The 22912-nt window shown below is 44.4% G+C and overlaps 1 protein-coding gene across 1 annotated transcript in view; it reads left to right on the forward strand.

Moving 5' to 3' along the window:
- Window positions 1-22417, forward strand: part of enpp6 (ectonucleotide pyrophosphatase/phosphodiesterase 6) — a 59307-nt gene extending 36890 nt beyond the window's left edge. The window contains exons 2-8 of the mRNA XM_079268572.1: window positions 4755-4934; window positions 9396-9507; window positions 10126-10267; window positions 10371-10550; window positions 18226-18363; window positions 18600-18723; window positions 20855-22417. Of these exons, the coding sequence (XP_079124698.1) occupies window positions 4755-4934; window positions 9396-9507; window positions 10126-10267; window positions 10371-10550; window positions 18226-18363; window positions 18600-18723; window positions 20855-21060 (1082 nt within the window). The 3' untranslated portion in view covers window positions 21061-22417. The remainder of the gene's footprint in view (window positions 1-4754; window positions 4935-9395; window positions 9508-10125; window positions 10268-10370; window positions 10551-18225; window positions 18364-18599; window positions 18724-20854) is intronic.
- Window positions 22418-22912: the final 495 nt, after the last annotated feature.

A 22912-nucleotide genomic window follows, 5' to 3' on the forward strand; every position in this document is an offset into this window, starting at 1 on the left:
GTCCTTATTCCTGTCATGGTTGACGGCGGAAAACAATGGCGGCCAGATCGAGGCTTCCAGGACGATAAACCACGCCCCCTCTCCGGCGCTACAAGATTTTGCGGCGACCGGTGTGAACACGACCGGCGGCGCGTTGGACGCTTTTTTGCAGTGCGTTGGACGCTTTTTTGCAGTGCGTCAAAAAATCAACGCGACCGGTGTGAATGCAGAGTTAAAGGGAAATGTAAATAAACTATTTTAATTCAACTTTAAAATGTAACGTGACGTATGTATTGTAGCGCGATCCCCTGTGTGACTCCCCCTATCCCCCTGTGTGACTCCCCCTATCCCCCTGTGTGACTCCCCCCATCACCCTGTGTGACTCCCCCATCACCCTGTGTGACTCCCTCTATCACCCTGTGTGACTCCCCCATCACCCTGTGTGACTCCCTCTATCACCCTGTGTGACTCCCTCTATCACCCTGTGTGACTCCCCCTATCACCCTGTGTGACTCCCCCCATCACCCTGTGTGACTCCCCCATCACCCTGTGTGACTCCCTCTATCACCCTGTGTGACTCCCTCTATCACCCTGTGTGACTCCCCCATCACCCTGTGTGACTCCCTCTATCACCCTGTGTGACTCCCTCTATCACCCTGTGTGACTCCCCCTATCACCCTGTGTGACTCCCTCTATCACCCTGTGTGACTCCCTCTATCACCCTGTGTGACTCCCCCTATCACCCTGTGTGACTCCCCCCATCACCCTGTGTGACTCCCTCTATCACCCTGTGTGACTCCCTCTATCACCCTGTGTGACTCCCCCATCACCCTGTGTGACTCCCCCTATCACCCTGTGTGACTCCCCCTATCACTCTGTGTGACTCCCCCTATCACCCTGTGTGACTCCCTCTATCACCCTGTGTGACTCCCTCTATCACTCTGTGTGACTCCCTCTATCACCCTGTGTGACTCCCCCTATCACCCTGTGTGACTCCCTCTATCACCCTGTGTAACTCCCCCTATCACTCTGTGTGACTCCCCCTATCACCCTGTGTGACTCCCCCTATCACCCTGTGTGACTCCCTCTATCACCCTGTGTGACTCCCCCTATCACCCTGTGTGACTCCCCCTATCACCCTGTGTGACTCCCTCTATCACTCTGTGTGACTCCCCCTATCACCCTGTGTGACTCCCTCTATCACCCTGTGTGACTCCCTCTATCACCCTGTGTGACTCCCCCCATCACCCTGTGTGACTCCCTCTATCACCCTGTGTGACTCCCCCCATCACCCTGTGTGACTCCCCCATCACCCTGTGTGACTCCCTCTATCACCCTGTGTGACTCCCCCTATCACTCTGTGTGACTCCCCCCATCACCCTGTGTGACTCCCTCTATCACCCTGTGTGACTCCGCCTATCACCCTGTGTGACTCCCCCCATCACCCTGTGTGACTCCCTCTATCACCCTGTGTGACTCCCCCTATCACCCTGTGTGACTCCCCCCATCACCCTGTGTGACTCCCTCTATCACCCTGTGTGACTCCCTCTATCACCCTGTGTGACTCCCCCATCACCCTGTGTGACTCCCTCTATCACCCTGTGTGACTCCCTCTATCACCCTGTGTGACTCCCCCTATCACCCTGTGTGACTCCCCCCATCACCCTGTGTGACTCCCTCTATCACCCTGTGTGACTCCCTCTATCACCCTGTGTGACTCCCTCTATCACCCTGTGTGACTCCCCCCATCACCCTGTGTGACTCCCCCTATCACTCTGTGTGACTCCCTCTGTCACCCTGTGTGACTCCCCCTATCACCCTGTGTGACTCCCCCTATCACTCTGTGAGACTCCCTCTATCACCCTGTGTGACTCCCCCTATCACCCTGTGTGACTCCCCCTATCACTCTGTGTGACTCCCTCTATCACCCTGTGTGACTCCCCCATCACCCTGTGTGACTCCCCCTATCACCCTGTGTGACTCCCTCTATCACCCTGTGTGACTCCCTCTATCACCCTGTGTGACTCCCTCTATCACCCTGTGTGACTCCCCCTATCACTCTGTGTGACTCCCCCCATCACCCTGTGTGACTCCCCCTATCACCCTGTGTGACTCCCCCTATCACTCTGTGTGACTCCCCCCATCACCCTGTGTGACTCCCTCTATCACCCTGTGTGACTCCGCCTATCACCCTGTGTGACTCCCCCCATCACCCTGTGTGACTCCCTCTATCACCCTGTGTGACTCCCCCTATCACCCTGTGTGACTCCCCCCATCACCCTGTGTGACTCCCTCTATCACCCTGTGTGACTCCCCCTATCACTCTGTGTGACTCCCCCCATCACCCTGTGTGACTCCCTCTATCACCCTGTGTGACTCCGCCTATCACCCTGTGTGACTCCCCCCATCACCCTGTGTGACTCCCTCTATCACCCTGTGTGACTCCCTCTATCACCCTGTGTGACTCCCCCATCACCCTGTGTGACTCCCTCTATCACCCTGTGTGACTCCCTCTATCACCCTGTGTGACTCCCCCTATCACTCTGTGTGACTCCCTCTATCACCCTGTGTGACTCCCCCTATCACCCTGTGTGACTCCCTCTATCACCCTGTGTGACTCCCTCTATCACCCTGTGTGACTCCCTCTATCACCCTGTGTGACTCCCCCTATCACTCTGTGTGACTCCCTCTATCACCCTGTGTGACTCCCTCTATCACCCTGTGTGACTCCCCCTATCACTCTGTGTGACTCCCTCTATCACCCTGTGTGACTCCCCCTATCACCCTGTGTGACTCCCTCTATCACCCTGTGTGACTCCCCCCATCACCCTGTGTGACTCCCTCTATCACCCTGTGTGACTCCCCCCATCACCCTGTGTGACTCCCCCATCACCCTGTGTGACTCCCTCTATCACCCTGTGTGACTCCCTCTATCACCCTGTGTGACTCCCCCATCACCCTGTGTGACTCCCTCTATCACCCTGTGTGACTCCCTCTATCACCCTGTGTGACTCCCCCTATCACCCTGTGTGACTCCCCCCATCACCCTGTGTGACTCCCTCTATCACCCTGTGTGACTCCCCCTATCACCCTGTGTGACTCCCTCTATCACCCTGTGTGACTCCCCCCATCACCCTGTGTGACTCCCTCTATCACCCTGTGTGACTCCCCCCATCACCCTGTGTGACTCCCCCATCACCCTGTGTGACTCCCTCTATCACCCTGTGTGACTCCCTCTATCACCCTGTGTGACTCCCCCATCACCCTGTGTGACTCCCTCTATCACCCTGTGTGACTCCCTCTATCACCCTGTGTGACTCCCCCTATCACCCTGTGTGACTCCCCCCATCACCCTGTGTGACTCCCCCTATCACCCTGTGTGACTCCCCCCATCACCCTGTGTGACTCCCTCTATCACCCTGTGTGACTCCCTCTATCACCCTGTGTGACTCCCCCATCACCCTGTGTGACTCCCTCTATCACCCTGTGTGACTCCCTCTATCACCCTGTGTGACTCCCTCTATCACCCTGTGTGACTCCCTCTATCACCCTGTGTGACTCCCCCTATCACCCTGTGTGACTCCCCCTATCACCAAGAAGGCTCAGCAGAGGATGTACTTCTTGAGGCAGCTGAAGAAGTTCAACCTGCCAAAGACAATGTTGGTGCATTTCTACACAGCCATCATTGTGTCCATCCTCTGCTCCTCCATCACAGTCTGGTGCTGCAGCCACTGCCAAGGACAAGGGCAGACTGCAGCGCATCATTCGCTCTGCTGAGAGGTGATTGGCTGCAATCTGCCGTCCCTCCAGGACTTGTTCTCTTTAAGAACCCTGAAGCGAGCAAGAAGGATTGTAGCTGACTCCTCTCACCCTGGACATGAACTGTTTGTGCCCCTTCCATCTGGCAGGAGGCTGAGGTCCATCAGGACCAAGACCTCACGCCACATGAACAGTTTCTTCCCGTCGGCAGCCGGGCTCATTAACAGAGCCCGGGACCCCCACTGACTCTGACACCCCCAGGACAAATTCCCACCGGTCACTCCGCCGCACATCCCTTCTATTACACTCGACACTTTCACACTACACTTACATCTCACTGGTTTATAGGCCTGTTATCTGTTCGTTGTTTATAGTATAGTCCTGTTATCTGTTCGTTTGTGCACTTTATTTTAGATTTCACTTTATTCAATATTTCATCTTTATTTTATATTTCATTTATTTTATGTCTTACTTTATTTCATATCTCTATGTAAATTTTAATATGTTTCTACTTGCACTGATTGTTGTTGATTGTTAAATGTTTGCACCTCCCGTCACGCCAAATTCCTTGTATGTTCAACATACCATGGCAATAAACGGTTCTGATTCTGATTCTATCTTACTAAGCTCCATAAACAAAAGCACATCATGGCCAACAGGATGTGAGTTTTGGAGCCTGCCCCCTGGCGATGTGCTGATGTGTGTTTTGATAGAGCAAATTCTCCTGTTGAAAGAATCACTGGCAGGACACGCACACACACACACACAGTTCATTGACACCTCCGCTATCCCCGTGCCAGTCAGTCCTGCTTGATGCTGACTCTTTCTTTATACTTTTATTTCTGATGACGGCTCACTATGTTTTCTAAGAACTACAGTGTGTGTGTTTTTGGTAAAGTGTGGATAACGGATTAATGGATTTTTGACAACAATGTAACTCTTTAGCACAGAGAAATAATATCTGGCTTTGAATATCAAACTGCTTTTTTAAAATGATTTTTGTTTATTTGTGTCAGGTCGTCACTGTGACGTTCATCAGATGACTGGAAACTACATGTGGGATGAAGCCTCAAAGAAGGAGTTTCTGATTGGGACCAACCATGACAGTCGGTTGCCTCTGTGGTGGGATGGATCAGAGCCATTATGGGTCACCCTGCAGAAACTGGGAAAGAAGGTTTTCATGTACTACTGGCCTGGTGAGCACACCCATTGTTAACATGAACACTCAACTGAAACTGTCTTCTATTTTCACCAATACAGCTGACTACACAGCCTGTGTTGTGGCAAAATGACAAGAAGAGACAGCGAATTGGAGTTGCAACCCAGCGGAAAGTGTTTTAATCAGAACAAGCCAACATACAACAAGTTCAACAAATCCAATGTATTACTTTTTACAGCTTACTCTTATTGTTAAACGTCACCCCCCTTAAGTCACTTTCCACCAATCAAACCAGTCGGTTGAACCACAAACAAAGCACATCTGGTCTCTTCACTATGTCATGCTCTCGTGTTTTCGTTTGGGTCAAGATAACCTTTTGGCAGGACACACGATTCGTGTACGGGAAATGTTCTGATACAAATAGGAGTGATAGATTACACTTTGTCTGGCGCACCTTAGTCACTTCCTAAGAATGTTTTTATGAAACCAAATGTGTTCAACATAACAAGTTATATAAACTGTTTACTTGTGAAACCAAATGTGTTCAGTTCAATCCTAAGTTATATGATGATTTTCTTCAACACCTGTGTTACTGTGTTAATAATTAACCGTTAATCAGTTAAATACATTTTGACCAATTAATCGACCGGTTATTAGTCAAACAATTTATTTAAAAATATAATAAAATATCATTTTAAAAACAATTTTAAAAGTTTGTTGTGTAGTTAAAGAAGAAATAGGCTATATAATGTGCTACTGGAGGAGATGATGAGACAGCGGTCTGCTGCCCACACTAGAGTTGTTCAAAGCTATAATGCCACTATGTTGCTCCTTGGAAACGACTACAGCACCCCGTTTATGATCACTTAAGGGTATAATATGCAACAATTACCATAAAAAACAATGTATAGTCTTATACAGGTGGAGCATGTGTTGTTACATTGCAGTTTGTTTTGTAAGTATTCCTGTGTATATGTGTTTCCCTGTCAGTCTCTCTGATGTATGGTGTAATATCGAACAGTCAGTTTTAGTTTTAGAGCCGAGAGCAGAGAGAGAGCAGACAGCAGGATGAAGCCTGCCTCGAGCTGCATTCATTCAAAATACGACACCATCCTGCAGGTTTGTGAGGATGTGGGGATGTGTTTATTTGTGCTTCAGAATAGATTAGAATCCGAAAATGACATTTAATCATTCTGATTCACGGCTTTCTTCTCACGAACACCGGTCCCTCTCTTTATTCACACAAGATTGAAGCAACAAAAGGTTGTCACATTCAAGTAGAGTCACAAAGCATCCATCCATCTATTTTCTGCCACTAATCCAGGGCCGGGTCACTGAGGAAACAGGATTAGCAAAGTGGTCAAGAACTCTCCCCAACAAAGTTTTCCAGGTCTTACTTACATTACCCAAGGCAGATTAGATATATTGTCTTCTACCAGTCAGGACGCTCACAGGAAACAGAGGAAATGCTCCCAGGAGGCATCCTGATCAGATGCCCGAACGATCTCAACTGACCCCTACATAATCTCATTATTTCGGTCACTACCCAAGTAGCCTCAGATTTGGAGGTGCTGCCTCTCGTCCCGACTACTACAACCAAATCACATCTGGATGGGCAAACTCCCATGAACCCCCAAACAACCCTGCAAGGGTAAAGAGATGGTCCACTGTTCCACAACCAGGACGGAATCCGCATTTCTCCTCATGCATCTGAGGTTGAATTATTGGTTTGTGCTACCTTTCCAGAACCCTGGAATCAGCTTTTCCTGGGAGACAGTGCAGTGGGATCTAACCTACTTTTTAAAAAAGTGTTGTTATTGTTGGTGATTTTAATATCCATGTTGATAATCCCCAGGACAGAGAGTCTATAGAACTATGTGGTGTCCTTGATAACTATGATCTGACTCAGCATGTGACAGGACCCACCCACAACAGGGGGTACACTCTGGACCTAATCATCACCAAAGGTGTAAACATTTCCAAGGTTGCTGTGACTGATGTTGCACTCTCTTATCATTTCTGTGTTTTCTTTGAGAGTGCAATCTCCTTGCACACAAATGTCCAAACCAAGGTTGTGACAAAGCGTTACATCTCTGAAAACACCAGTGAACTATTTATTCAGAAGTTCTCCTCCACACCAGCCCTCTCTTGCCTCTCAGTCAATGAGCTTGTAGATGGCTTAAATTTTAAAGTTAAAAATATTATTGATGCCATTGCACCCACTAAAGTGAAGGTTGTCTCGGGTAAGCAAAGATCTCCTTGGAGAAATGCTACGCTGGTCAAAATAGAGAAACGAGAGTGTCGGAAAGCTGAGCGCAGGTGGCGAAAAACTAATCTCCAGGTTCACTGTGACATCTATAAAGAGAGACTTCGCAATTATAATTTGGAACTTAGAAATGCAAGGCAGTCATTCTTCTCTGACATCATAACCAAAAACAAGAACAATACACGCGCCTTATTTGCTACCGTCGACAGGCTAACAAACCCTCCAGTGTCGGTAGCTGCTGAGCTCCAATCCACCTGGGCATGCAATCAATTTGCCACCTTTTTTACTGACAAAATTCAGAAAATTAGAGAAGCAGTCAGTGCCTCCACACCAACCACAGGATATGTGTTGTCCCCTTCTCTCCATTCAAATATCATGACACAATTTCATCCAATCGACCGGAGAAGCCTAGAAGACATTATACAAGATCTGAAGTCATCCTCCTGCTGCTTGGATATTCTACCAACACACTTTTTCAAAAATATTTCAAACTGCATGACCACTGATCTCTTACATATTGTAAACACATCCCTTCTCTCAGGTGTCTTCCCACAAGCCCTAAAAACTGCAGTTATTAAACCGCTCCTAAAGAAGGCTAGTTTAGACTCCGCAACGATGAAAAATGATAGGCCAATATCAAACCTCCCATTTTTCAGTAAAATAATTGAAAAGCGGTTTTCCAACAGCTGACCAACTTCTTGACTGTAAATAACTGCTTTGATGTTTTCCAGTCAGGCTTTCGACAGCACCACAGTACTGAATCTGCTCTTGTTAAGGTTTTCAACGACATCCACTTAAACATAGACAATGGCAGAAGTTCAGTCTTAGTATTACTGGATCTCAGTGCTGCATTCGACACGGTCGACCATGCCATACTCCTAGAAAGACTAAACATCTGGGTGGGACTCTCTGGCACAGCACTTAACTGGTTTGAATCCTACTTGACGGACCGAGAATACTTTGTGTCTGTAGCTGATTACACATCAGAGCTGACTAAAATGACATGTGGCGTTCCCCAAGGTTCAATACTGGGGCCTCTTCTGTTCAACATCTACATGCTTCCACTAGCTCAGATTATGGAAAACAACAAAGTGTGTTATCATAATTATGCAGACGACACACAAATCTACATAACTATGTCACCAGGGGACTATAATCCCATACAAGGGCTGGGTAACTGCATTGAACAAATCAACAACTGGATGTGCCAGAATTTTCTTCAATTAAACAAAGATAAAACAGAAGTAATTGTTTTTGGTACCAAGGACGAACAATTGAAAATCACCGCTCAGCTTCAGTCCCTGATGTTAAAACCCACAAACCAAGCCAGAAATCTAGGTGTAGTTATGGATTCAGACCTCAACCTGAACAGCCATATCAAGACAATTACAAAATCAGCCTACTATCACCTGAAGAATATATCAAGGATTAGAGGACTTATGTCTCAACAGGATTTGGAAAAACTTGTCCACGCATTTATCTTCAGCAGACTGGACTACTGTAACGGTGTGTTTACAGGTCTCTGTAAAAAGTCCGTCAGAAAGCTGCAGCTGATTCAGAACGCTGCAGCTCGAGTCCTCACTAAGACCAGGAGGGTGGATCACATCACTCCAGTTCTGATGTCTTTGCACTGGCTTCCTGTCCAACAAAGAATTTACTTTAAAATCCTGCTGTTGGTTTACAAAGCACTGAATGGTTTAGGGCCAAAATACATCTCTGATCTGCTGCTACCTTATGAACCATCCCGACCCCTCAGGTCGTCTGGGACCGGTCTACTATCTGTTCCCAGAGTCAGAACTAAACATGGAGAAGCAGCGTTCAGTTTTTCTGCTCCACATATCTGGAACAAAGTCCCAGAAAGCTGCAGGTCTGCTGAGACCCTCAGCTCATTTAAATCAAGATTGAAGACTTTTCTGTTTGCTGCTGCCTTTAATTGAACCACATTCAGTTAATATATTTATCAATTTTCTGCATTTTACTACTGTATTTTATTTCTTACACTGTTTTTTAATGGTTTAATGCAATGAATGTTCTTAATTGTTTTTAAATCTCCTTTTCTTTTGCCTTATGTTTTGATGCTTTTAATGGTTTCATGTGAAGCACTTTGAATTACCTTGTTGTTGAAATGTGCTGTACTAATAAACTTGCCTTGCCTTGCCTTGAGTTGTCCCACATTAATTTGGAGATAAGACCATCAACGTTAGTAAGAAATAATCTTTTGTTTGTCTTCAGGCTGTGAGGTGGCGATTCTGAGTGTCCGTCCATCATTCTGTGAGGAATATGTCTACAACCCATCAGAGAAAAACCTCACAGAGTCAATAGTGAATGCTCTTAATGTCCTGAGGTAAGAACACAATGATGTCCTGTGATTCATGGCTTACTTTTAGCCCTTACATGGAAAAGAGCTGTCAACTTGAGATTTGAGTGTCATGACAGTAAAAACGTTTTAAAGTTTTGAGCTGGGGAAAAAACAGCAAAAGCCAGACCTTATGTTTATTATTCAACATATAGAGATCCGAAGTGGGTTCAGTTCCAGAAATCCAGAAAACCTCATTCAAAAATCCCATTGACAGTTGTAACAATGCTAATAACTTAAAATTCAGCCTTTCGTCACAGTATCTTGTGTGGCTTGCTGCCATGTTCAGATAAAGACTAGTTGTTTTTTTGACAGTGTAATACAGTTGTTTGTTCAAAATGTATATTTTATGGATATGGACGGCACCCAGTGGCAATGACATGAGTACCAGCGCTGGGTTGCTTTTAACTCAACAAGTCAATCAGATGAACTGTTGTAGAGTATTACTAATAAAGATGTCCCGCAGATGGTAAAAATATAGTTCTCAAGCTTAACACAGCCTGAAAGGTGGACATTGTGTCGGCCCATGGTTTGTTTTCATTAATAGGCACACTAATGATAGCAGCAGATACCTAAAGGTGTGTGTGTGTGTGTGTGTGTGTGTAGCTCAGGCGAAGCGACCATGGCAGCAATATATTATGAGAAAATAGATGTGGAGGGCCATCACTTTGGTCCAGAGTCTCATCAGGTTAGAACAGCTGTACGACAACTGGATCTCGCTATGCAGACACTCAACCGCAAAATAAAAGTCAGTAATATCACTACTATTGTTACCACAATTACAACTAGCACTGCGCTCCCTGTCATGCAGTTTATTTTCCATCTGTTTCTGTCTCTTGTGATTCTTTCAGGAGAAAAAGATGGTGAACCAGCTGAACATTGTGCTATTTTCAGACCACGGTATGACAAAGATCCAGTGGATGGAGAAGGTCATAGAGCTGGACAAGTACATCAACATGTCAGCTATTGTCAAGATGATGGACAGAGGACCCATAGTCAGTCTGTGGCCCCAATATAACAAGCACCAAGAGGTAAAGCCACAATCCGTATTTCCTTTCACAAGAGAGCTGGGATTGGTTTTGTTCATGGCTGATAAGCCAGCAAAGGCTCATGTTCTTTTAATGACTGCTTGGTCCACGGTTTGAATTATGGGGAGGTCTGAACCCCCTAATTAAGACATGGACCCCCTCCCAAAAGAAGCAAAAACACCATGTCCGTGAGGTGAAAACATTTATACATCCTTCTTCCCTGTAATCATAAATAATACAATATATGTCAGGAGAGACCCCTGCTTGACATGTTGCACAATACATTTAAATCTGAAGTGTCTTTGGTGATAAGACCCATTGTGATGTGGTCTATATCGTTAAGGAATATGTCTCCCGGAGTCTAGACACTGGTGTTGTTGGTAAGGAGAGTCGGCAGAAGATCTGAATGATGGGATGTGGAGCAGGGCTGGGCACTGAAGTGATGGAGACTGGAGATGAAGGGGCGGAGGGGTATCGGGTTGGTTTATCTGAAATGACCACTGACGCAGCAGAGAGAAAAACAGTTTTTAAGTTTCACAGCAAAGATATGATTGGCTAAGGGAGATAGTGTCAAGATCTGGTCCATACTCAGCTGATTTAGTAGTAGCTGGAGAACCGGAGACAGAGAGGTTGTGAATGAATAGGAGCGTTAGGAGAGTCTCCCTGACTGAACTTCTGCTAAGTTTCATTTCCCATATTCATGCCTGGAAGCATCTTGTAATACGATTTCAGACACCCCTAAAGTGAACTATCCTAACCTTGAGCCTAGTTGCTCGCATGTGTCACACAAGCCAGTGAAAACACTATCTATGCAGCTACGGTAGTTGCTATCGAGATAGTTTAAAGCACTTCACTTTTTTACCTTCAGAGTGTGAATCAGATTGTGCCAAGTGTCTACACTGTAATGGATTTGATTTATTATTATCTACAGACTGCAGACATTACGTTGAACCAGCAAGATACTCTAGCATTGTAAGAATTCAGCGACTCATGGGTGCAAGAGCTCTGTGTAAGGCAAGGCAAGTTTATTTGTATAGCACATTTCAACAACAAGGTAATTCAAAGTGCTTCACATAAAACCATTAAAAGCATCAAAACATAAGGCAAAAGAAAAGGAGATTTAAAAACAATTAACATTCATTGAAACATTAAAAACAGTCATTAAAACACTAAAAAGCAGTGTACGTGTCACAGCTCTGCCACGACTATCCTGTTTATCTATCTCTCGCTCACCTAATCAGTTCATTCAGTGCACCTGTTAGTCACACCCACCTCATCAGCTCATCACTCTCACCTGCTCACTCTGCAGCATCCACTATTTAAACCCCAGTCACACACACACTCACTGCCAGATCGTTCTCTGCATTCATGGCAGACCTTCCAGCGAATACCCATGGACTGATTCCCCGTTACCGACCCTGCCTGTCTTGGACTACCCCGCCTTGCCTCTGCCCCGGTAATTCACTCAGCCTTCTGTCTCCGACCACGACATCCTGCCGCTTTTTCCCTGTGAATATTTAATTAAATTTATTTCATTTATTTAAAAGGGACCATGTACAGCTTAAACATAAATATCTCCATTCGATGCACTGTACCAGATTATAGTTTAAGCTAATTTGCATCTGCAGGTCAAACAAGGACATAACAACAACACAGTAAAAGGAAAAGACATAATATAGAGCTATACCACAAAAACATACAGGACACCCAATACAACACTACACACAAATAGCACATCAAAAATGAATGTGTCAATAACATGAAATCATAAAAGACAACAAGAATTGAGGTCAGTGTGTGCAGTGTTGTGCAGTTTTTAAAAGACTTTTCAAGTTGGCTTTAAAAGTGCTAATAGTGCTGCAGCTCCTCACAGCTTCAGGCTGTTCCACTGGTGTGTTGCTGTTCCAGAGAAGGCTGATTGACCAAAAGTAGTGCGGCGAAATGGTAGAGGATATTCTCGCTGACCTAATAGAAGTTGCTGAGCGAGTATATACAAAGTCACGGTGTGGAGGAGGGGCCAAGCCATTTAAAAGTCTATAGACCAGGCACAAATTTGAGAACAATCTAAAATTGTTAAAGCTCAGATTATGCTTCTCCAGTACCCGACAATGGTGACAGTGCAGCGGCCTTTTGTCCAGAATTTTTATTGTTTGCTTATATAGAGACTGGAGAGGTCTTATGGCTGTTTCACCAGCCTGCCCCCAACATGTAATGCAGTAGGACATGTGATAAAGCAGCGGTTCCCAAACTTTTTAGGCCGCGCACCCCCTTCTACATCCCGACCGGGTTCGCGCACCCCCCCCCCTTAATAAAAAAAAAAAAAAAGAAGCAACAGCCTTTTAAGCCTTCATAGCCGCATAATAATCGGACCAATGAGAGAACAGTTTGCTCGCGCGTGGCATTTGTTTACAAGATTTAGTCCGCTGTTAAATGTTGCAGTGTGAACACAAACCGAACAAAGGAGCAACTGCAACAAAGCAAACGAACTGAAGGTGTGAAAACGCCCTGAAACACTGCAACAAAGTTTCAATAACTTTCAGTGACACAAGGCGTCACTTTTAAAGAGCAATACGGATGCGAGCACACACGCACAGGCTCAGAGGCAGATTATCACATTTAATTTACAATTAATGAGCGACTAATGCAGCCAGGATGTCTTCGGACAAAGCATCGATGCGGCGCGACACAGTGTTGTTGGACACCGGGATCATGTCCAACTTTTTTGCTTCTTTCTCCCCAATCATACATTCCACCATCTCTCTGGCAGCTGGCAAGCTCACGTCTTCGCCGATTGTGTGCGGTAGCCCCTTTCTCGCTATTCTGTAACCAGATATGAAGCCCGTAGTGCGTCATTTATAGACCCAACACATGAATGAGACTCCAGTTGTTTTTGGCTGTTTTGTAACTCCTCCAATTTCGATATAAAGAATGTAAGGGGCTTTTGACTTGCACTGGCATGCTTGGTGTTCAGGTGGCGACGTAAATAAGAGCTTCAGACTGTTAGCCAGAACCTCACTGCACACCACGCACTGTGGCTTTGGGCAATCTGCGTTGCCAATCCGAGTGAAGCCCAGACGCACATACTTTTCATCATATTTCCTCTTTTTTTCCCAGTCTGATGCTCACTCTCGTTTCCTCTTTTTTCACCTTGACTCCGCGATGGGCCGATGTGCTCCCGATTTGTCTGTGCTATCCCTTCCTCCTTTTCGGTCTCCTCCGTCTCATCTTCCTCTGACTCTGGCTCGATTTCTTCTCCCGGTCTCTCCCCAACGCACCTCTCCGTTCCCCTCGCCTCCGATTCCTCTCTCTCTCTGTCCCTCTCCTCTTTTACGACTGATAGCTTCAGATGTCCCACCTGACAGTTTTTAAATTACATTTTTTTTTATATTTAATATTATTACACCATCAGACCGCCATTACACTTTTCCTCTCGCGCACCCCCTAGAGGCAGCTCGCGCACCCCCAGGGGTGCGCGCACCCCACTTTGGGAATCCCTGTGATAAAGGATCATGGCATGCATAAATATCTTTGCTGCATTTGGAGAGAGACAGTTTCTGATGTGTCTAAAATTTGCTACGTTGTATTTTATGGTTTTAACCATTGTTTTTTTTTTTACAAGTTTCTTAAATGTCAAATTTTGATCTAGTATCACACCAAGATACTTAAAATCAGTGACTATTTCTCGCCTTTCTCTGTTGATAAGAATGTTCGCATCAGGAGGTTGTCTGATGGTTTTGGAGCCAGTGTGTGATCCTTTTCAGCACAATTGTTAGCTTGGCAGCTGCTAACTCGGCTGTTTTTGCATGTGTATATACAACAGTGTCATCTGCATACATTTGCAGTTGTACATCATGACGCTGTTGAGGGAGATCATTAATATATATAGACTGAATAATAAGGGAGCTAACACTGAGCCTTGTGGAACACCCATTGTGCACTTCAGGTTGCTTGGCAGTGAGTCACACATTTTATCACATTGCTTCCTATTTGATAAATAAGAAGACATCCAAGCCAGTGCTCCTGGTGAAAAGTTGAACACAGAAAGTTTCGATATTAACACATCGTGATTGACTGTATCAAAAGTTTTGCGTAGATCTAAAAATACAGCACCAACTACTCTATCGAGCTTTGATTTGCTCTCTGAAGTGCAAGGTAGCAGTTTCGGTGGAATGATTTGTTCTAAAGCCGAACTGCATACGTTGTAGACCACAGGTGCTTGTACTAAGACCAGTTGTGAGTTGTTCAATGAAAACTTTCTCTGCAATCTTTGACAGTACTGGCAGTATACTTATCACTCGATAGTTACTGGCATCAAGGCGGTCTCCAGATTTAAAAATAGGTGTGACAATGGCACATTTCCAGTCATCAGGGAAAGAGCTGTGTTTAAAAGACAAGTTAATGAAATGAGCAATAGGGAGAGTTAAAATATCACTCTGGGCTTTCACAAACATACCATCAAATTGAAAAGTATCTCTGCATTTGGAGTTTAAGGAACTAATGATTTTGTTCACTTGTAACTCGTTGGTCTGTAACAACTCAAAAACCTGACCCGTAGCATCCGTAGGAACAATGTCCAATTTCCTTTTTGTAAACTTTTTTTCCTAGTTCATATACAGACTCAAGAGAAATTATTAAAAACAGACGGAACCGCAAGATGATCATCAGTTAGTTCACCTTGTACTTTGAGTTTAAAGTCTCCTAAAAATTTTGGGTCCCTCTTTGTGAGATCATCGGTATTTTTCCAGATCAATTTGCTGTTGCCTTTTGCCGAATTCAAAATATTGAGATAAAAGCGAGATTTAGCCAATCTCAGCTCCTGGGTGACTTTGTTCCTTAGACCTTTATAGATCAGCACGTCAGTGGCCCTTCTAGTTGTAATTGCCCTTCTTAGTGCAGCATCTCTAGTCTTCATCAGCTTCCACAGATTTTCATTGAACCAGGGTAAATTATTTTTAACTTTAGATTTTATCAGGACCCCCACATTAAATCTTTCCCTCACATTCTACCCGTTGTGTGTCCAGAGGAAAATAAAGCTTTGATTCAAACTATCCCTGGTGGCTGTCTTACTGCTCCTGGGTCCTTACCAGTGGCGGCTGGTGGAACATGTTCTAGGTAGGGCCATCCTATCAATTTCAGCAAACATCCCAGTATGATTTAATGCAAAAAAAATTAAAGTATCAAACACGCATTATTACTTGGCAGTTAAATATTTAACATGTATTCCAACACAAAAAAACAATCAGTAAATAACACTTATATAATATAATATAACATGTTCATTTATTGAGATGCCCCTATGGACCTTGTTATAGGCGGTAAAGATCAGGAGAAGTAAACATGAAGTGTAATTATCAATACTGATGTTAAATTAAGCTATGATGAGTTTTCACTGTTAATTTAACATCTCTATTACATGTTGATGCCTCCATGACCAAGTTAAGCAGATGAGACTGAGGACAATATGTAGAAGAAAAGATGTTCACTTTGTCTAACATGTAGCTTGACAGAGTTCTCATGTGTGTCCTGGTGTTCTCATGTTTCCTTACCACCTCATCCCTCACGCCCTACCCTGGTGTTCTCATGTTTCCTTACCTCCTCATCCCTCACTCCCTACCCTGGTGTTCTCATGTTTCCTTACCTCCTCATCCCTCACTCCCTACCCTGGTGTTGTCATGTTTCCTTACCTCCTCATCCCTCACTCCCTACCCTGGTGTTGTCATGTTTCCTTACCTCCTCATCCCTCACTCCCTACCCTGGTGTGCTCATGTTTCCTTACCTCCTCATCCCTCACTCCCTACCCTGGTGTTCTCATGTTTCCTTACCTCCTCATCCCTCACTCCCTACCCTGGTGTTGTCATGTTTCCTTACCTCCTCATCCCTCACTCCCTACCCTGGTGTTGTCATGTTTCCTTACCTCCTCACTCCCTACCCTGGTGTTGGCATGTTTCCTTACCTCCTCATCCCTCACTCCCTACCCTGGTGTTCTCATGTTTCCTTACCTCCTTATCCCTCACTCCCTACCCTGGTGTTGTCATGTTTCCTTACCTCCTCATCCCTCACTCCCTACCCTGGTGTTCTCATGTTTCCTTACCTCCTCATCCCTCACTCCCTACCCTGGTGTTCTCATGTTTCCTTACCTCCTCACTCCCTACCCTGGTGTTCTCATGTTTCCTTACCTCCTCACTCCCTACCCTGGTGTTGTCATGTTTCCTTACCTCCTCATCCCTCACTCCCTACCCTGGTGTTGTCATGTTTCCTTACCTCCTCATCCCTCACTCCCTACCCTGGTGTTGTCATGTTTCCTTACCTCCTCATCCCTCACTCCCTACCCTGGTGTGCTCATGTTTCCTTACCTCCTCACTCCCTACCCTGGTGTTATGTTTCCTTACCTCCTCATCCCTCACTCCCTACCCTAGTGTTCTCATGTTTCCTTACCTCCACATCCCTCACTCCCGTAACTGTCCGTGCTGGATCCGTCCCCGTTGTTTTAAAAAGCTAAATAAATGATTAGCATGACGTCATCCAGCTAGCTAGCCAAACCTGTCTGGTGTACAGCTAGTACAGAAGCTTCATGTACTGCTTCCCTTTCCCGCGAGTCTGCTGTCTGATTGTGAGGTCAGGCTGATCTGATATCAGCTCTTTGGCTGCAGAATCTCCTCAAAGTTCTCCTCTCAAACGGGTCTTGGAGGAGGAGTGCTCGCCTGTAGAGACTTCTCCTGACAAGAACGCGCAGTGAGGGGGGCCTGATCGTTCTGGCCCCACGCTGAATCTATTTGAGGGCGCTGATTGGCTAAATTGTATGTCACTCATTTATATCTTTAATCAGCAATTGGCTAAACTGCTTCATAGACCCGCCTCTTTTGGGCCAAAACGATCAGGCCCCCCAAGCTGCGCGTTCTCAGAGTGTCGTGCACACAGACAGAGAGCACGAGCAGAGAGCACACAGGCGGAGACGAGGAGCAGGAAAAGCATATTTTGCGCAGATATCATATTTTACACACATTACTGGGTACATTCCACAGTTCAAAAACACAAATATTGACAATTTATATAATTTATGATTATTATTTATTTATTTTTTGTGTGGCTCATGGTGGGGCCATGCCCCATGGCCCTCTATTGACCAGCCGCCACTGGTCCGTACTACACCCGTTACAGTAAGAAATAAAATACAGTAGTAAAATGCAGGAAATTGATTAATATATTAATTGAATGTGGTTCAATTAAAGGCAGCAAACAGAAAAGTCTTCCATCTTGATTTAAATGAGCTGAGGGTCTCAGCAGACCTGCAGCTTTCTGGGACTTTGTTCCAGATATGTGGAGCAGAAAAACTGAACGCTGCTTCTCCATGTTTAGTTCTGACTCTGGGAACAGAAAGTAGACCGGTCCCAGACGACCTGAGGGGTCGGGATGGTTCATAAGGTAGTAGCAGATCAGAGATGTATTTCGGCCCTAAACCATGGAGTGCCGTCAAAAGGGAATTATTTGTTGGATAGTTAAAGGGCACCGAACAAGTGCTGCTCGCTTGCCACAGTCCTGACACCTGACTTGACGCTTGCCATAGACTAGCCACTGCAGTGCCACAAGGAGGATCTCGGCCTTGCTGGGTTACTGTGGGATAAGTTGATGGTTTGTTATTAAAACCATTCAATTAATGTGTGTGTGTGCATTATTCCAGGTGTATGCCGCATTGTCCCAGATCCCTAACATGGATGTCTATGCCAGACAGGAGATCCCTGAACGGTTCCATTTCAAAGGAGGGCAGTTTGTTTCCCCCTTGACACTGGTGGCTCATCCTGGCTGGTTCATCGCTGAGGTAACTTCATTAATACACACATTAAGGTAACACTGAATGTAACCTTAATGTAGGTGGGTTTAAAAAGCTCAGCGGGGCACCTTTAAAATATGGTGACTTTAGAAATGGCAGTTGACAAAAGGTCCATTTAGTAGCTATTCTGGAGCACATGTGGATCGGTATAGTTTCAGCCAATAAAATCTTACTTCATTCTATCTTTTGTTTGAATCATGTAGAGCGTGTTTGTTTGTCCCTAGAACAAGGCAAAACTTCCATACTGGAGCAACGACTCTGGGGAGCCGTCACGATGGCAAAATGGTTGGCATGGTTATGACAACGAGTTCCTCGACATGAGAGGGATTTTCTTTGCGACAGGACCTGGTAACAAATGTTTCATATTTGAATAGTACAGTCTATGCATTATTGTATTCCTATGATTTCTCTGCTTCACAATCCAATCTGTCCTAAAGCAACCCTAGCCCTCTCCTGTTGTCCACTATCTAAAGCAGACATGACCTACAGCCAGGTTGGACTGGGTCCTGGGTGCTTTATGAGGCAGACTGAGTATATGAACGTATGGCCAATAGTTTGTGAAGTTAAAAATTGTAATATCAGGACACTATTGTCATCCAAATCATTATTCTTCAACTTGAACAAATTTTTTTTTTATTTTTACATTTCTTAACTACATCTGAATACTACACAAACATTTTGACATGTGGAAATTGATTCAAGATTTGTAATAGGATGGCTTCTGTCCTGGAAACTGCTACACAAGGTCTCTCGTGTCTAAATTTCATGAGGTTGGAATTATCCTAGAGGTCACATCTGCATGGGATTAGGATAAAGTGGGCGTGTCTGTAAAAGAACCATTCTCATATGTTGAGGGGAGAGGTCAAAGGGGGTCCTTCTGAAAGTCACATACCAAAATGTAGCCGAACTTTGGGGCATTATTCAGCATGAGACGGTTGGTACCAATTGGTTGATTAGGCCGTCTAGTGTTGTACGATATCAGGATCTTAACATAAGCTTTCACATTATCAGCTTATGTTTCAGCTGCTTTTAGACATTTTCTGAGTTTGTAATAGGCGTGTATTGTGCTGCTTACAGTGAGTAACCTCACAGTTGATGTGGAGAGGAGCTTTAACATTTTTGGGAAAAAATATGTTCAACTTGCTGACATTCCCACAATTTTTACTTTTCATGCCTAATTTCTGGTCAAAAGGTATAAAATGTGGTGCTGGTCGCAGACATAATACTATGGAATCCAACGGACTTACTCATTTGACCATAAGAGCCTGAAAGTGACAAGAGCACCAAGCAACTGATAACTCTGACCAAAACCACAAAGATCATGTGACTGAGTCACTTATTTTTTATTTCATTTATTTAAAAGGAACCATGTACAGTTTCAACATAAATGTCGCCATTCGATGCACTGTACCAGATTATAGCTTAGCAATTACCATTAACACTGCAACCTTTGATTGCTGCAGACACAGGTGATTTAGATGAGCTAATTAGTGCAGTTTAATTGCGCATTTTTAGCGCAGTTTTAGCTGACAGTACGCGTACTGTCAGCTAAAACCTCCATTCACACCTTACAATGTTCCACATTATTGGTATCTTTAAACCTTTAAAGCTGGCAACAGTACTAAATGTCTTCAAATGGTTCAGAATGCTGCAGCCAGAAACTTAACTGAGAACATTTGGATTCATTTTCACAGCAGCCATTTAACATTCATATAACTGGGTAAACGGGCGTAATTGATGAAAGTAAATTACGGTCCCATTCTAATGTCTGTCACAGCCATTCCATTGAGCCAACAAGTACAATACCAGGGCCTAAATGGAAGAATGACTGTTATCAATGATGACGTAGTAATCAATGATATGTCAAATGGGCTGCTGTGATGGGATCCATTTCACCAGCTTTAGCATCCTTTCATTGGCTACCTATTCATATCATATATTTTAAATTGTTAATGGGCACACCCCTTTCTCTGAATCAAACTGTTTATTTGACAAGTACATTGCACATACAAGGAATTTGGCTTGGTGATTTGGTTTCTACCTGCCTGATCTTTAACATTATAGTCCAATCAGGCCTCTCAGAATACAGTGAAAACTAGGTCAGCAGGCCAAAGGGCATTTACCAGAGACGGCGTGATTCTGTCTCAACTCCCTCCAAAATAAAAGCAAGTTTTATTTTCAAAATGAAAGTCCCATAGAGTAAGTACACACACGATAACAAGATGTTTGCCATACAAATATTACTTTTTGTCTAACGAGTTCATTTATTCATTTTTACCTTGACAGTATTACAGTTTAGCTTCCGGCTTTTATAGAATGTATTTTGTTTTCTTGTATGTAATGCAGTTCAGCTTTCAACTGACAATTCAGGATTTCTGTATTTTCAGTAACTATTTGCAATTCATTTCCGCTGTCAACATTCACATTTATTTGCTCATTTGAAATGTAGATCTAATTACATTTACTTAACTTCATTCAGACTTCAAGAAAAATTTCCGGGCTGCTCCAATTCGAGTGGTGGACATCTACAACGTGATGTGCTGGACGTTGGGAGTGGAACCTTTGCCAAATAATGGGTCCTGGTCTCGGGTTGAGTACTTCCTGAATGGCTCTTATAATCCATCCCTACCCACAACCCTCTGCTGCATGGGAATATTGGGAATCCTGCTTGCACTATGGGACTAAAGCGTCAGAGTTCAGTGTTTACGGCATCTGATTGTATCGCGAAATGATCTGCTAGAAAGAATAAGAACAGTAATGCATTCAAAAGTAATGGAAGAGAAATAAAAAATCAATCTTGAAATAGTTATTCTTAAGGACCAAGAACTTGGACTTAAAGTGCCTGGAGAGTTTTCCAGGACCTCATCCACACTTCCCAAATGGACCGGGGAAAAAAATTATTTTACATGAACCTTACAACGGACTTCTGGGTCTGTAATAGAATAGAATTTATATTATATTGATCCCTTTAAGGGGGAAATTTGTCTCTGCATTTGACCCATCCCTGTATTAGGGCGCAGTGGGCTGCCAAATGACAGGCCGGGGGTTCAGTGTATTGCTCAGGGACACTTAAACACGTGACACGTCCCAGTCAGGGTTCGAACCGTTGACCTTCCGGTTCCCAGACGACCTCTTAACCCAGTGCCCCACTGTCTCCCCTAATGCAGTGTCTCTTGCTTTTGCATCGCTCAATGTCTGAGTGATGTGTTGATGTCTGAGGCGGTACATACCTTAAATGTCCAGCATAACAACACATTGTTAATTATATTATCTTCTGCAATTTCTCTCGCTAACTACTCGTTGTCAACCATAGTGAAACATTAAAAGTTGAATATACATGGACTTTCTTTTACAAAGTTCTTTCTAGGAACTTCCAGGAAATTATACAGACTCGTGAAAAAAAAGCATTGCTGATCTCTGGATATTTGTAACCTTGAAGATGTTTAATGCAAACCTCTTCTCTCGATTATTGCCGTTCTCCAGGAAACAGTGATGCATAGAACAAAGCCCCGTGTATCCAGATAAGGACTTGTTTTGGATATGGTGAATGGACTGTACTTGTGTGGTGTTTTTCAACCACTTTCACACTACCTAACACTCGTACACCTTTTGGGGTTAAGTGTCTTGCTCAAGGACACATCGACATGTGACTAGCGGAGCCGGGGATCGAACCGCCAATGCTCCAATTGAAGGCCGACCCTGCTCTCCACTTAGCCACAGAAGAGCACTTTTAAATTGACAGACTTCATAAAGTACATAATGCTGATGTTGCCTGCTTTCAACATGTGTAACAGCTAGAAATTAGGAGGAATAATAAACTATGCGTTCTTTTGGCAAGGCACAGAGGCTCACTCTGTGTAGTTGATTATAAGTGAGATGCTTATTTGGATTGGGCAACAACTTTATTCCATTGTGCAATCCTGTATGTATAACGCTGGACCTTGAACTCAGCTATTAATGTCTTTGCGTTGGATCTTTATGACTCTGTATGACACGCTTTGTGAAATGTGCTTCATAAATAAATTTGCTTTGATTTGGAAAACATGACTGGCCATCAGGATTTTATCATTTTGCTTAACCACTTCTGTGCTAACACTTTAGAATGAAGAAGAGCGGTGAATCTATTGGGATTAAACCACAAAGCTTTTGCTAGTCAAGAATATATTGCAGTTCGTGACAAAAGGAATTTATCATTTATATCAAATGGTTATTCAGTTAGATTTGGCAGAGCGACTCAGCTGTTTGAGGGAGCTCTCACTGACTCATGACCAGAGATCTTAGCTAAGTCAACCCATTAGGAGGTGGGTGGAGGGAGCTAATGAGTTAATACTCACATAGAACGTGAATATCACGCGCTGAAAAAAGCTCAGCATCTTTTTGAGTCAGGCCGGGTCTTGACTTCAAGAGTCTAATGCAGATTCACCCCTCCAAACAATCTGAGGGCAAATCTGGTCCGAGACCTTGGTCTGTACCGATGTTCAACTCTGACTATCTGGTAACGTATACAGTCCAGTCTTAAACCTTCTGGACCGTTCAC

This window comes from Melanostigma gelatinosum (assembly GCF_949748355.1).
Source record: "Melanostigma gelatinosum genome assembly, chromosome: 5".
Classification (NCBI taxonomy): Eukaryota; Metazoa; Chordata; class Actinopteri; order Perciformes; family Zoarcidae; genus Melanostigma; species Melanostigma gelatinosum.